Source organism: Ursus arctos, unplaced genomic scaffold, assembly GCF_023065955.2.
Source record: "Ursus arctos isolate Adak ecotype North America unplaced genomic scaffold, UrsArc2.0 scaffold_23, whole genome shotgun sequence".
NCBI classification, from domain to species: domain Eukaryota; kingdom Metazoa; phylum Chordata; class Mammalia; order Carnivora; family Ursidae; genus Ursus; species Ursus arctos.
The window spans coordinates 21,124,594-21,140,425 of NW_026622908.1; the positions used below are offsets into that span (position 1 = coordinate 21,124,594).

General features: G+C 47.0%; 1 protein-coding gene across 1 annotated transcript in view; it reads left to right on the forward strand.

Moving 5' to 3' along the window:
• Positions 1–15,832, forward strand: part of KIAA1549L (KIAA1549 like) — a 204,236-nt gene that overhangs the window by 128,680 nt on the left and 59,724 nt on the right. Inside the window, exons 13-14 of the mRNA XM_057317592.1 lie at positions 3,977–4,167; positions 11,395–11,522. Of these exons, the coding sequence (XP_057173575.1) occupies positions 3,977–4,167; positions 11,395–11,522 (319 nt within the window). The remainder of the gene's footprint in view (positions 1–3,976; positions 4,168–11,394; positions 11,523–15,832) is intronic.

A 15,832-nucleotide genomic window follows, 5' to 3' on the forward strand; every position in this document is an offset into this window, starting at 1 on the left:
CACCCAGTGCTCATTCCATCCAGCGCCCTCCGTAATGCGCATCACCCAGTTACCCCATCCCTCCCACCCACCTCCCCTCCAGCAACCCTCAGTTTGTTTTCTATGATCAAGAGTCTCTTATGGTTTATCTCCCTCTGATTTCATCTTATTTTATTTTTCCTTCCCTTCCTCCTTGTTCATGTGTTTTGTTTCTTTTTTTTTTTTAAAGATTTTTTATTTATTTATTCGACAGAGATAGAGACAGCCAGCGAGAGAGGGAACACAAGCAGGGGGAGTGGGAGAGGAAGAAGCAGGCTCATAGCGGAGGAGCCTGATGTGGGGCTCGATCCCACAACGCCGGGATCACGCCCTGAGCCGAAGGCAGATGCTTAACCGCTGTGCCACCCAGGCGCCCCATGTGTTTTGTTTCTTAAATTCCACATATGAGTGAAATCATACGATATTTGTCTTTCTCTGACTGACTGATTTTGCTTAGCATAATAGTCTCTAGTTCGGTCCATGTCGTTGCAAATGGCAAGATTTCTTCCTTTTTGATGGCTGAGTAATATTCCACTCTGTGTGTGTGTGTGTGTGTGTGTGTGTGTGTGTGTGTGTGTACCACATCATCTTTATTCATTCATTGGTCAGTTGGCCTTTATTATTATACATGCTTTTTTCTTAAAAGGTCTTAACGTGTCTATGTTTGAAATTGTGGGGGATTATTTTGATCTGATAATTTTATAAAACTCATTGAAGCAACTATAGATACTTCATGATGTCTCAGTGGTGTCAGGGGTCCCTAATGTGTGTCCAAGGGCAACTAATGAATCGCAGGTGATTTTCAAATTGAAGGTTGAAAGACCACTACCCATCAGTCAGAAGAGTAAGGGACTTGAGTCTTGAGACTTTCACCACTTAGCTGTGTGATCTTAGGCAAGTCACTGAACCTCTCTGAGCTTTGTGTTCTTACCTGCAAAATGAAGGCTGTGATGTTTGCCCTGCTTCCCCAGGGGGTGGTTGTGAGCATGAAATGAGGTGTCAGTGTTTTGCAGGCTCTGAGTACTGAACATATGTGAGAACTGTTATTATTAACCTAATAACAGTGGCCACCCTTGAACTTGTCATCCCTTAATGTCTCTCTTTCTGCTCACTCATTGTCAACCCAGTCCCCTGAAGTATCTAGCAGATAACTTCAACCCAGTGTGAGGGATGAGGGGCCAAATCCAGGGAGACTGGGGGCAAGAGAGAGAAGGCCACAGCCCCCTTGTTGTCCTCACTAGGTTCTTGGAAAGTCTTAGCTGCCATTGGAGACTCGCAGTTCCTCACCGACAGGCCAGGAGTCTCAGCACAGGAGCCAGGCCAAGTATGGTAGCAGATGCCCAACCAAGATGGCAGGCTGCAGAAGGAGAGAAGAGGCCACGGGAAGAATCATCAGGCAGCGGTCAGATGTTTTGGTTCTGTAGCACGCAGAACTGGGTGCAAATCCTGACCCCACCACAGACCCTCTGCGTGAGCCTGGGGAAGTGGCTTAACCTCTCCAAACCTCAGTTTCTTTATCTTTAAAATGCGGAATGATAATCATAATACCCACCTCCTTGACTACAGTGGGGCTGAAATGTCATAACTGATGTCATGCGTTTGGCACGGTCCCAGTGGTACGAAAAGCTCCTTGAGGCAGGGGGCCGGCTCTTACTCATCTTCATATCTCCAGCACCAGGCACGGTCCCTGGCACAAGCCACTGCCCAAGAACTATAGTCAGCACCACGCTAGATTGGATCATGGGGGGCCTGGGGTATTACGGAAAAGGGGCCAACAGGAGGTGCAGCTGGCGGGTGGGTCCCACCAGGCTGGGAAGGGCCTGAATGCCGTGCCGAAGAGTTTGGGTGCTGTGGAACATTTTTAGTGGGGGAGTGACATGACCTGAGTGGTTTTCAGGGAGATAGCTTTGGAAGCTTGTCAAGGGTGAGCCTAGAAAGGACCTGAATGGAAGCAACAAGATCAAGCCAGGAGACAATAAAACAGTGGACCTGGGGAGAAAAGGTCAGCTTCTAGAAACATTTCTATAGAATCCACTCAGTGACCATCAATCCAGTAGTCTAGGAACATGACCAGGTTGTTCAAAGGCTCACTCCATTTCATGCGGGCCCCACAGGAGGGAGGGAAACGAACAGACAAACACTATTTCAGAAGCACGTTGCCAGATCCTGGCACAGAATGTCCCTGGTCACATCTGGGTCAGAGTGTGTGTCTCGGCAAAGAGGGAGGGCTGAGTGCCCGTCCCAGAGTGAGTTTCCCTGGGGATTGGGGGAACTGTCCACAGCAGAACTACAGACAGCTTGACATAAGGAAGCTTTGCTGTTTTTAGCAATAAAACTCCATCCTGTCCTGAGATGCAGTAGGAAGATTTGACGGGTTGGGCCATTGTCCTAGACTGTTCCATCCAGCTGGATGCTCCCTGCTACATTTCTTAGCAAAATTCATTGCTGAAGGGGCATCTCCTCACCATGTGAGGTTCTGAGGGGACCCACATGGTGGAGGTTGAGTTTCATCCCCAGATTTTCTTTTTTTTTTTTTAAAGATTTTATTTATTTATTTGACAGAGAGAGAGAGAGACAGCCAGCGAGAGAGGGAACACAGGCAGGGGGAGTGGGAGAGGAAGAAGCAGCCTCCCAGCAGAGGAGCCTGATGTGGGGCTCAATCCCAGGACTCTGGGATCATGCCCTGAGCCGAAGGCAGACGCTTAACGACTGAGCCACCCAGGCGCCCCTCATCCCCAGATTTTCTTGAAGACCATCACTGATTTCTATTTCACCTGGTCTGTGATTTAATAGGAAGGTGAACAATATTAACTAATATTGACTGACCACTTACTATGTGCAAGGCTCTTCACTAAATGCTGAACTTGCATTTACTACTTAATCCACGCAGCGTGTCTTTGACGGTGGTTCAATCACTTTCAAGACTTACACATTTGATCCTGTTTACCCTCCTCTTATCTCCATTTTGCAGGTGAGAAAACTGACGTGCCGAGAATTTCGGTGTCTAACCCGAGGTCACCTAGCTAATACGTGGTAGAGCCGGGGTTGGGAGCCAGGCAGTCTGTTTCGCAGCTGGTACTCTCCACCACCCCACTGTCCTGCCTCGAATCACTGTTGTGCGGCTCTGGGGCAGAAAGCAGAACAGAGACACTCCCAGGAATTGTTTAAACATGCCTCTTGGTTTTTTATTGCCCCACTAATAGATGTCTGTTGGGCTTTGCTCACAGCTGCCCTATTCACTTGGGGGTTCAGACATTGTGCAATAAAAGCCTTGCTAATTACCCAGTAATGAATCATAGGAGAGCCATAGGTCTGGATTTGAGTGATTCCATAAATCCCATTTTATTATTAATGATGGTACTGCCTCACGTGTGGAAGCATGTTTCTTTCCCTCTATTTTCAGAGCTGTGGTTCCCCTTTAATACTCCGGTGGCGGGGGGAGGGGGAGTGTAGGTAAAGCAGATCTGATTGTCTTCATCTCTCAGGTGAGGAAATTGAGGTTCAGAAGTCAAGTGACTTGGCAAGGTCACACACCTCTTACTACGCCTAAAGCCATGAAAGTGGGGTTCAGGATGACGGGACAGTCAGAGGCAGGAGATTATACAGGACCTGTTTCACATAGCAATTAAGAGTCTCTAATTAGCCGTATCTAGTGACTCAAAATTGGTGGTTTAAAATTCTTGAAAGAAGTTTGTTCTCACATACATATTTGCATCTCGTTTATACTCTTCATTTTTCCAAGTAAGTCTTGTCTAGGGAGATTCTGTGGCTGGGCGGAATGAGCACGGATTCTGATTTTGCAGACAGGAATTACGGGGGAGATTTGAGTTAACTCTTGTTCATCAGAAAGCTGAGTGTGGTCCTGTCACCTGCACCCCCTGGCCTGTCTTCTCTTAAAGCCATCATTGGAGTCACGCTCTGTCAGAAATGTGACCACAAATCCATTTCCTCTTCGCAGCCTGTGCAGGGCTTCGATTATGCCAAGCAGCACCTGGGCCAGCAAGGGGCGGATGAGGAGGTCGTCCCTGTGACTCAGGAAACGGTGGTCCTCCCACTGCCTGTTAGAGATGCTCCTGCCTGTCAGGAGAGAGACATCGCCCAAGACGGAAGCACCATCAAGACGGCCAAGTCCACCGAAACCAGAAAGAGGTAGGCACGGGGCCAACGTCCGCCTCTCGGTCTCAGCTAGGGGAATAATTGATGGTGAGAGCAGCTGAAGCCCCCAAGTTAATACCACTTTTCTCTTTAAAAATTCCCCTTCATCCCTGTTTTGAATATTTGAGATGGAAACGAAGAGAGATGATTAGAATCATAATACTTGCTTCTCACGAGCCACGGTTTGTAAGGTTTTATATCACCGACCAGCAGAGATTTAGCTTTCATATGTACTACAACAAATCTGGCGCTGGTGTCACACTTTATTTTTGAACTTAGAAGCAGTGCCTTTGATTTAGTAGAGTTGGATTTTATCTGGCTGTTTTTAAGAGTTCACAGTTTGACTAGCCAAAAACCATTTTGGGAGGGGGCACCTGGTGGCTGAGTTGGTTAAGCATCTGACTCTTCAGCTCAGGTTATGATCTCAGGGTTTCAGCTCAGGTCATGATCTCAGGGTTGTGGGATTGCGGTCATGGGATTGGGCCCTGCATCAGGCTCCACCCTCGGTGGGGAGTCTGCTTGAGATTCTCTCTCTCTCTCTCTCCCTCTACCCCACCCCCTCACACATGCGTGCTCTGTCTCTCTCTCTAAAATAAATAAATCCTTTTAAAAAAATTTTAGGTGTTTTTACCACGAACAGAGCACTTTGACAGGCATTGGAAAGGCTGCAGAAAGGTTTACAATTGAGTCCTAACCCTAAGGATCTCCTGATGGAGAGACAGAGAGATAAATACCCGGAAACCAAGCATGATGTGCTGGTGCTCACAGGGGAGTCTAAACGAAGTACTGTGGAAAAGAGAGGAGAAAGAGCTTAATTCTGATGAGGGAAAGGGTGGTGGAGGGGCTTCTGTTTTAGCTGGGCCTCTAAGGGTGAGTGGAGCGTCAATAGTTGGGGAGATAAAGGCATCCAGTCCAAAGGAGCTGGGAGAAAAGAGGGACCGGCACATGTTCCTGCACTTGTGAATGTCCCTAAGGTTTAGAGATCACAGTGGCTGGGGTACAGTGACAGATGAAACCAGATGGATGAAAATTGTGGAGGGGCTCAACTGCCAGACTAGGGAGTTTGACCTGTATTCTCTGGGCAGTGGGAAGCCACTGAAAGTTCTTTAAGACAGTGATGTCCGGCCTGTATTTCAGAAAGACTACTCCAGTGGCAATGTGGATGATAGATGGGAGAGGTTAGGCTAGAGGCCAGGAGACTTGTTGTAAGGACTTTACAATATTCTTATAAAGAGGTAATGAACTCTGTGGCAAGCCCTGTTGGCTGGCCAAACCGACTCCCATTGCCAAGTCCCTTCTCTCCCTTGCCTGAGACCACAGTGGAGGCTGGGAAAGCTACATCATCCCTGCCTCCTTCCTTCTCTCCCTCCCTGCACCTAACAGATTTCTGTTGAGTGCTATTCACCAGGCGCTGGGGATCCCGCAGTGAACAAGACACAGTCCCTACTCTCGTGGTGCTTACAGTCTGGCGGGGAGAGCTAGGCAATAAACAAAGAGAGAAATAGATACACAGTAAGTCAGGTGGTAATGGGCATGAAGAAGAAAGCCAAAGCATGGTAAGAGCATAGAGCAATGGAACGGGGCGGGGGCGTGGTGCTATTTTAGCGAGGGAGTCAGGGAAGGCCTTTCTGATAAAGTGACACTGGAGAAGGACCTGAATGAAATGATGTGTAAGCCTCAAGGCTATCTTGGACAAGAATGTTCCAAGCAGATAGAACAGTATGTGCAAAGCCCAGAGGAGGAAATCTCTTCATATGCTTGGAGAAGAGCAAGAAGGCCAAGGAGGCCAATGTAAGCTGGGAGGAAGTGGTGGCAGATGGGTCAGAGAAGTTGCCTGGAGTTGAACATGTCAGGCGCTGTAGACCAAAGTCAGGACTTGGGATTTTATTGTGAGTAAGGATCAGAAGTCATTGGAGGGTTTTGAGAAGAACAGTGACATGCTGCAACTTGCAGTTGTAAAGCCTCACGCTGGCTGCTGTGTGGAAAACAGAGGGTAGAGAGGCAGAGTGGAAGCAGAGGGACAGTCAGGAGGCTATTACAGTAGTTCAGGTGAGACGTGGCGGTGTGGGCCAAGGCATGGTGCTGTGAGAAGTGATGGGGTTCTAGACACGTTTTGAAGGAAGAGCTGACAAGGCTTGCTTTGCTGATAGATTGCTGCGAGGAATGGAAATAGAGAGGAAGGCATCTGCCACTGGTTGTGTTGGAGAGGACCGGAAGAGAAGACTCTAGAGGATGATCGTGAATTTGAATGTGGGCATGTTAAGTTTGAGATGCCTCTTAGATACACAAGTGGCAGTGTTCAGAACTAAGCTGTCTAAGTGTGCAGTTCAGGGGAGGGGTCCAGGGTAGAAATTTAAATGGAGGAGCTGTCAGCATTTAGTTATTTAAAGCTATGGCACTGGATGAGGTCACCTGGGAGCATATACATAGAGAAGAGACCCAAGACCCGTCCCCTGGAGCATTGCAATGATTAGAGGTCCAGTGATGAAGAAAAATCAGCATAGGAGACCGAGAAGCATTGGGGAAAAAAGGCATGAGGAGAACAAAGCAAGAATGGAATCCAAGTAGCCAAGAGAAGGGGGTAATTTGAGGGGGAAGGAAGGATTGTCTGTGTCAAATACACAAATTTTGCACCGGAGTCGTGCAACAGGTCTCTGTGTTTTTCTCTCCAGGGGCTCTTGGTACCTCAGAAAGAGGTACGGAGAAACAGAAGGTTGGATTCCAACTTGGGTAGGAAAGAAGGTCGAGGAGATGTGGATTAGCAATCTATTGTCCCACCACAAAGTGCTCCAAAACTTCGCAGCTTAAAACCACCACCACTTCTTTAGCTCATGATTTTTGGTGGGTTGGGAGTTTGGGCTGAGCTCAGGTAGGTGGGTTCTGGGCTGAGCTCGGCTTGGCTGATCTCAGCTGGGCTCACTCATGCATCTGTAGTCAGGCGGTAGGCTGGCCGGGGCCGGCTTGTTGCTGATAGCCTTGTCTGCGGTGGCCCCTAACTGGGGCCCCCTGGCACATGGTCTGTCATCCTCTAGCAGGCTAGCTCTGGCTTTCTCACACGGTGGTTACAGGGTGCCAAGGGCAGCAGGAAAACAAGCCCTCAAGTGCAAACCCTTCTCAAATCTTTGCTTGTGTCATGTTTGCTACTGTCCTATGGGCCAAAGCAAGACACGTGGTCTAGCCCAGAGTCCGTGTGGGAGGCCACCGAAGCTTGGTTACGGGGAGGTGGGAGTAAACTGGGGTCACAACTGCAGTGGCCTGCCCCAGCGTGGACAGCTGAAACACACAGAGAAGCCATAGACCAATTACCTGTACTGACTGGCCAATAGAATTACCTACAGTAATTATTCGTATTATGATCTTTGCCAAATACAATAAAGGCGCGGTAACAACTTACTTATCACCTATTAGAGGACACCAAAAAGACACAAATAGAATTACTAAAATTAGGATATTAACACAGCACTGCTGGAAAGAATAAAAATTCTTTTCCACCCATTCTAGATGAGTGATTTAAATTGTATAAAGATTAATTAAAAAAAATTTTTAGAACAAGCATTTCTTCTTGAATTAGCAAAGAGTCTACCATTGGTAATCAAATTCAATTACTTACCCTCAGAGTTTTATTAAGAAATTATAGCTTAAAGGGGCGCCTGGGTGACACAGCGGTTGAGCGTCTGCCTTCGGCTCAGGGCGTGATCCCGGCGTTGTGGGATCAAGCCCCACATCGGGCTCCTCCACTAGGAGCCTGCTTCTTCCTCTCCCACTCCCCCTGCTTGTGTTCCCTCTCTCGCTGGCTGTCTCTCTCTCTCTGTCAAATAAATAAATAAAATCTTTAAAAAAAAAAAAGAAATTATAGCTTATGAAACAAATACAAAGAAAACCGTGTCTACCCAGCTGAATGATTTCTACATTTGCCTCATAATGTTACCATAAAAATAGAATTTTACTAAGGGCTGGTTGTATCATTGCCAAAGCTATGCGAGAAACCTCACCTCTGTTCAAGTTCAGCTGACCACGGGAGTCTCTAATCATTTGGGAAGATATTAAGATGCCAAGACCAACAGCAAACCCGTCATGCATTTATTTTTCTGGCTTTCCCATCTTGCCACATCAGTTCCCTCGTTCCTGCTGGTTGAGGACTACATGACCTCTCAGAATGTGTCTGTTAGGTGACCCGAAAAGTTTTGCGAGTGAGAAACAGGAGAAACCAGTGTTTTGATGGTCGTGAAGATATCTCGATTTTTTTTTTTTTTTAAGATTTTATTTATTCTACAGAGAGAGAGACAGCCAGCGAGAGAGGGAACACAAGCAGGGGGAGTGGGAAAGGAAGAAGCAGGCTCATAGCGGAGGAGCCTGATGTGGGGCTCGATCCCATAACGCCGGGATCATGCCCTGAGCCGAAGGCAGACGCTTAACCACTGTGCCACCCAGGCGCCCCGATATCTCGATTTTTAAATGTTTTTAAAACTGTTTTAAAACTGTTTTAAGACTGAAATCTGAGGATTCAGCCACTTGCAGACAAACAGACGGGTGTTGCAGGCCCTGTTCCTCTGGCCAAGGCTCTTGGTGATGCTATTTTGTTGGTCTGTGACTGGGATTAATGGGCGAGGATAGCGAATCAACCTCATAGGGAGAGCCGTTCAATTCAGTGATTGGTCATGACTGCTCAACATCTGATTAGTCCCCCTCCCCACCCCCTACCCCTGCCACCCCTTCATCCAGGCCCCATGTACACCCATACCCCCAGAAGGGGGCCTGTTGAGTTGAGTAGCCTGGAACTACAGCTTCACAGGCGGCCCTTCCTTACTTTCAAAAACGTCTTTGTTACTGTCATGTGAGTGGACACACACCTACAAATCTCACTTTCTGTTTTTGACCAGATGTTTGAGCTGATGGTCCCATGTAAACATAAGTCTATAAGCTGATCAAAGAGTAAAGCAGAGGTGGGGCTTCTCTCCAGAAATGTGCTCGTTCATACCTTTCCCTGTAGTGAGAGGAGCAGCCAGAAAATTGCTTCAGGAGCAAATGAGGGGAAGAATATGCAAATGCTACAAATACCATTAAATCTTTTATAAACGTAAAATAGGTTACAAGAAGCCTTTCCCCTTCCTTCCTCTCTGGACCTCAGTGGAAGTCTTGTTGTCCCAATAAAGCCAGTCGGAAGAGCAGATGCCATTAACTATGAGGTTCTGAAAACAATCCGAGGGCTTATGTCTTCTCTGTGGATGTGTCTGTTAGAGCCAGGACTCAGTGATCAAGCAGCTGTTGGGTCAATAATATATATTTAATAGGGGCGCCTGGGCGGCTCAGTCATTAAGCGTGATCCCGGAGTCCTGGGATCGAGCCCCACATCAGGCTCTTCTGCTATGAGCCTGCTTCTTCCTCTCCCACTCCCCCTGCTTGTGTTCCCTCTCTCGCTGGCTGTCTCTATCTCTGTCGAATAAATAAATAAATAAAATCTTTTAAAAAATACTACTACTAATAATATATATTTAATAAATTAATACCTTATCCATATTTTCCCAAGCTACATTCTTTGTATTATTGTCTCGTGGTGAAAGAGATCTGGGGCCAAAGAAACTGGGAAATGCTAGATTAAACAAAAGGAGAGGAGTCTTTTTCCGATAGGACTGATGGGGGGGCTTTGATATGTGAATGTCCGTTAGGAATATCCAAAGAAGGAATATAATAAACAGCACTTCCCAGGCTTATACTTGTCTGAGACCCTTTGGGCAGGAACGTGGGATTTGGCTCTGTTGTTCTGTGGAACCCTCTGGACAGATGTTGCCTTATCCCATGGATGTGAGCGGGCCATTTCCCTGGCCGTGGTTTTAGGGTGCTGACGTTCCCAGCGCAGGGAGGGGGAGAAGGGAGGGGAAGGAAGAGGAGCACCATCAGGGACATGTAGCTTTCCCTTTGGAAGCTGCTCACTTACTGGTTAAGGGCCACATTTTACTACAGTCAATTTTTTCTATTGTAGAGGCTGGATGCCTTTAGGCTCTGAATTTGGACAATTGACAATAGAAGAATAAGGGGTTGGAGGAGGCCTCTGGATATCTGCCTTCTGACTGTCTCCACAGAAGGCTAGGCAGTTGGTCTCTATGACGATCAGACGCCTGAGAAAGCACGAACCTCAGCAGGGGCTCAAAGAGCCTATTTCCTGCAGAGTTCCAGAAAACCAGAATTGGCCCCAAGGGCAGGGGAGAAGGCGCCGTGGCTTGCCCTGTGTACAGGCCTGCGTCATCTGGGACGTTTTAGGAGGCAGTAAGGCAGTAAAGGAGACGTGCTCTGGCATGTAGGGAGAGCCCCTACCTGCAGGGGGAGCCCTGGTTTCCAGGACTGATCTGCCACTTCCTAACTCAGCCCTGGACAAAACCCTCCCCCTCCTTGAGCACCCCATTCTTCACTTGTGAAACAAGGGTGACAATCACCAAACCAGTGGATTGTCCTAATGATTCACTAAGAATTTCGAAGGCGTTCGTGTCGTCCTTGGCACTCGCTGGTGCTTCTAATGGGGAGCTCTTGGAGAACGTGGGTGGTGTCTTGTATCTCTCTATACCAGGATACTTGGCACAATGCCCAGCACAGAGCTGGTGCACAGAAAGTATTTCCTGAAGGAATGAATAGCTCAAATGGGTAATTTCAAATGTAAGCAGTTGCCAGTTAGCACAGTTAAAGAACGTGTGTGCGCACGCGCCTGTGTGGGAGACAGAGTGATGAACTCAGTGGGGGGTGACTTCAACTTTAGTGGTCAAGGTCTATTCTGTAAAGAGAATCGCCAAAGAGAACCGTGTCTTATGCGTGTCCCTGCTGATGCCACGTGAGTCACACGCTCTGCAACGCTCCTCAGAGTGCTGTGTTTTAAAAAGAGGGCACACTTACAAACGCCATCACCGCCGTTTCCATAGTCACGGGGGGCGGGGGCGGTTAATGGAACAGAGATGGGACCTCAGGGCCGCGCTCACTGAACTTCTCTGCGGAGCTAAGCACTCCCCATAAACGACATACTTCACCATGACCAGCTGCTTAACCCGTGCGGTAACGTGGCGCTAGTTTTGTTTTGCTTTTTGTTGTTGTTGTTGTTTTTCCTGTATCATCTCTTCTTTGTGGATAAAAGCAGAATGCAAGGCGACAGACATAAACTGTGCAAATACAATAACCTTGAGAGGAGGCTGCTGGAGTCGGAACTTACCGTCTTCCTGTTGCTATGGTTACTTCCAGCAGGTCGCCCAGTGAGAATGGATCTGTCATCAGCAACGAATCAGGGAAGCCCAGCTCGGGGAGGCGCTCGCCCCAGAATGTCATGGCACAGCAGAAAGTGACAAAGGAGGAGGCACGGAAGAGAAATGGTGAGAAGCCTTCCTTGCCAGCAGCAGCCCCGAGCCCCTCCCACACACACTTGTGCACACACAGGTGCCCACACTCACACGCAGCCACGTGCCTTCACCCTAGATTCTACTCTCTGGTGTGCCCCAGAAAAGGCAGGAGTCTGCTTCCTGCCTCTTGGGACATTACCTGTCCCCCTTCTCTGAATTATCCTGTCGCACGCCCTCTGCTTCCTGATCTTATAGAATTGCCTACTGCTTTAGAAAAGCCCTATGCAGAATGCACCAGTGTTGGCTTTGTGATTTTTCTAAATCTTGGCTGAATCGACAGGATTCCTAGCACCAGGTCCACGAGGGGGGCAGGTCTCTGAAAGGCTGCTTGTCTTGGAGATCCCTCCCATTTTCTTGCCCTGACTCCCTTGATAAGTTTCAGGGATTCAGTCTCTGCCAGAGAGTCCAGATATTGCCAATCCACCTCTCCCAGGAAGAATAACACGGTGATAAATCTGTCATCATAAAAATCAGCCCATGCTTCTGCCTTTATTCTCCAGGGAAACGTAACTGGTTGGATTCTCCCTCACACAGATCTTTTCCCTCCCTCTAAAGGATGGGGGTTGGAGTTTATTTATAAGTCTTTGGAGCTGCCTTACTGTGTTATGACACCATCTATACATGGCATCCGTCAGACAGGATTGTGTGTCCCCTCCTCCTGGTCCCACCTTTTTCATTCCATGGGCTCTTTCCATGTGTGATGCTGGTTGGCTGGAGCCCAGGTGCAAGCACCCAGTGCTGCCACTCGGATCCGAAGAAATTCCTTTCAGATTTCAATGGGTTGTTAGGTGGAATCCTACAGAAATGCCAGGTGAAGAGCCTGGCCCTCAGGTTAGCTCTGCTTCCCTTTTAAAGGGCTGTGATGGGATAGGATTCAGGGACTCTCTCTTGGAGCCAGTGCCAGAATATTCTTTTGTTTCCAAATGTCACCGATTTCTTTCTTCTGACCCAAAAGAGAAAGAAAGAAAAGGAATAATGACACAATGGATTTGTCTTCTGCAGGGCAAATGTGGTCCCCATTCCCATTTCCAGCCATTCTGTAAAGCACTAGTTAAAATTGTCCTACCCATTTGATTCCTGAATTTCTTCTTCTCCTGAATTCCCCATGCCCTGTAACAGACTGTGCTTTCTACATCTGAATCAGGGTATGGCATGTGGGGTTTTCTTGGAATATCTACCCTACCTGAGACCACCACAAATCCTACCGATCAGCTCTCTGCCAAGCCAGCTCACGGAAAGCTTCCCAGAAATAAATGAAGTCCAGTCAAAGTCTGTCCTCCTGCACATGCCCCGTCACCCACCCCGGTCCTCAGATGACCTTGAATAATTCAGCCTGTGTCTTTCTTAGACCTTCTTACTATGCATATGACAGCACACACATATCTGTTGTTGTTGTATTGCTTTTTTTTTTATAAAATGAATCCATGTACCTACTGTTCCGTGCCCTTTTTCTTGCTTAGAAATGTACAATGCTCCTCTGTCAGTAAATCACATTTACGAGATGATGCCTTTCCCTCTCCCTTGCATTTAATCCATAGAAGAGGAGGGAGCAGGGCCTGTTTCCGACCCCATCACTCCCCACCCTGGCTGGTGAGACACTGACCTGCCCAAAATGTTCCTGCCAACCTTCTGTTCTTGTTTTTCCACAGCTCTGCCTGCCTTCTTATTGTTTAGGTCACTTTCATTATTTAAATATCAGGCTCAAAAAATAACATGAGCCAGGTGCATGAATAAAATCCAATTAGGGTACTAAGTTGGGGTTTTAATGTGTGTGTTCTATTAAAAAGCCATCCCTTCTCCAGGTTTATAGTCCTTCATTGCATTTTATTTCTGCCAGAGGTAAACCTAGTGAGTTAGCAGGGGTGGTGGCCTCTCTTTCCCTGCAGGTTCCCATTCAGTGAGGTTCAGCTTGAAATTTTCAAACAGAAACGATGGGACCAATTCGTTTACTATAATATCCAACAGACGCTGAAGCAGGCCAGAATTCTAGGCTGGACCTTCCATGGAACCTTTCCACTTGTCCTTTTTTACCATAGGGCTCCACTTCATCATATCATATCCATAACATCAGAGTTCATCAAAATATCAACAGTGTATTTTATTGGATTGGAAGATGAACCGAAGGAAAGAAGGGAGGGAGGGAGGGAGGAAAATAGATTGCTGATTTAGGGAAGTTAAAACCAACAGTGCAAATAAGACACAACTAGATTGGGGCCGGTGACGTTGATGATGATGATGATATATGGTATATGGGACACTTCCGTGGTTCAACTGTGGCCCTTTCCTTTAGCATTCTCTCACGCTTTTCCCTTTAGGGCCTAGCTATGCATCAAATATTCCCATGAACCTGCTGTGCTCCCTCGCTTTCACAAATCAATATTTAATGTAATGTCTTTTTACGGAAGTCTCCTGAGGAAGGGAGCAGGATAGCTAATTATTTTTCTTTTAAACCTGGAGGGATTACTGTGCAAATCTGAATCTTTTTCGAGAGTAAGGATGGAGAAGAACTATAGTTCATACAATTTCCAGGGTATCCTTTTTCCATCCCATTATAGTTATGCTCTCTCCTTGCCCTGTCCTCGGGGTGGGAAGCGAGGGTATCACAACCCAGAATCAATAAAAACGCTGAGTACCATCTCTTCACCCTCTGAACGGTTTAGTGATAGCAAAACTTTAACTTCTGCGTGTTCACCTGTTTTGCAGGTACTAACAACTAACAACAATCTCCTTTTCTAAGTCAGGAAATTTTCGTCATTCCTTCCTTCATTCATTTATTCAACAAATCCCTTACTAAAAGCCAACTACACATGAGACATCATTAAAGGCAATAGGCATCAGCCTTTTAAAAGATGGGCCAGAATGGAGCTTCTATTCCAGGGGCCCGGGTGGGGACAGGTTAAATCAATACACATCAGCAGTAATAAGTGCTATGAAGAAAATATAACAGGGTGATGGGCAGGCTATTTTAGATTGGTGGATAAGGAGAGGCTTTTTCAAGCTGCACTTGAAAAATATGAAGGAACCAGGCATGCAAAGATCTGGGGAAAGAGCATTCTGAGCAGAGGGAACACCTAATGCAAAATCCCAGAGGTGAGAACAAGCCTGATGTGTTCCAGAAGGCCGTAGTAGCTGGAGCAGAGTGGGTAACAGAAATGTGCTGAGCCAGGTGGTCAGATCGGAGAGACTCTGGGTTTTATTCTAAGACAGATGAAGGCTTCAGAGGGTTCACATCAGGGGAGGACTGTGATCTGGTTACCTTTCGAAGAGATACCCATCCTGGCTGCTGTGAGTATATATCTTAGGTAAGAAGACAAGAGTGGAAGCTCCCAAGGGGAAGGGTGTTTAGGTGTATTTGGTACTATTGCTGAGTAACAAATTGCCCCAACACCTGGCAACCAAAAATGACAATCTATGCTTATTATCTCATATAGTATCTGTGGGTCAGGAATCCAGGAGTGGCTTAATTGGGTGGTTCTGGCTCAGGAGGTCACAGTCAGGGTGCTGACCAGGGCTGTGGTCATCTCAAGACTTGACCGGGACTGCAGAATGCACTTACAAGATGGCTTACTCACATAGTTGTTGGCAGGAGTCTCAGTGTCTTGCCACATGGACCTCTCCATAAGGCTGCTTGAGTGTCCTCATAACATGGCAGCAGACTTTCCCCAGAGTCAGTGATCCAGGAGAGAGCAAGGCCGAAGCCACAAGGTTTTTTATATGACCTAGCCTTGGAAGTAACACACTGTCGTTTCTGCTACTTCCTGTTGGTTACACAGCTCAGTCCTATTCATTGTGGCTGTGAATAGCAGGAGGTGAGAATTACGGGTGCCATCTTGGAGGCTGGCTGCCATGGATGGTTTTCATAGCAGTTGTCCAGGTGGGAGATAATGGTGGTCAGGCAAGAATTGCCCAGCAAAACTCTACTCCAAAAAGATGTGTGAGTAGAGATTTTCTTCTCTCATGGGCTGATTGGTGTCCTGCTATTTGCAGATAAGTTCACAGAACCAAACAATACTCCAATTATAGCCCATTGTTAGACTCTGACGTGTTTTAGCCACATTGTGCAATGACGATTTACTCAGCTTACTTTGGCAAATCTGTGATTATGATAAGTGACAATATGATACAAACTATGTGTTTCTCAATAATTTAAAGAACATCCCAATGTCTTGAGAAAGCAGTAGGAAAGATGAATACACTTCTATTACATTCATATTTTACAGAACACCTATTTTGCTCCTAAATTGCCCACTGGTCTAGTTGTTTGAACAGGCTTAATTTATCTC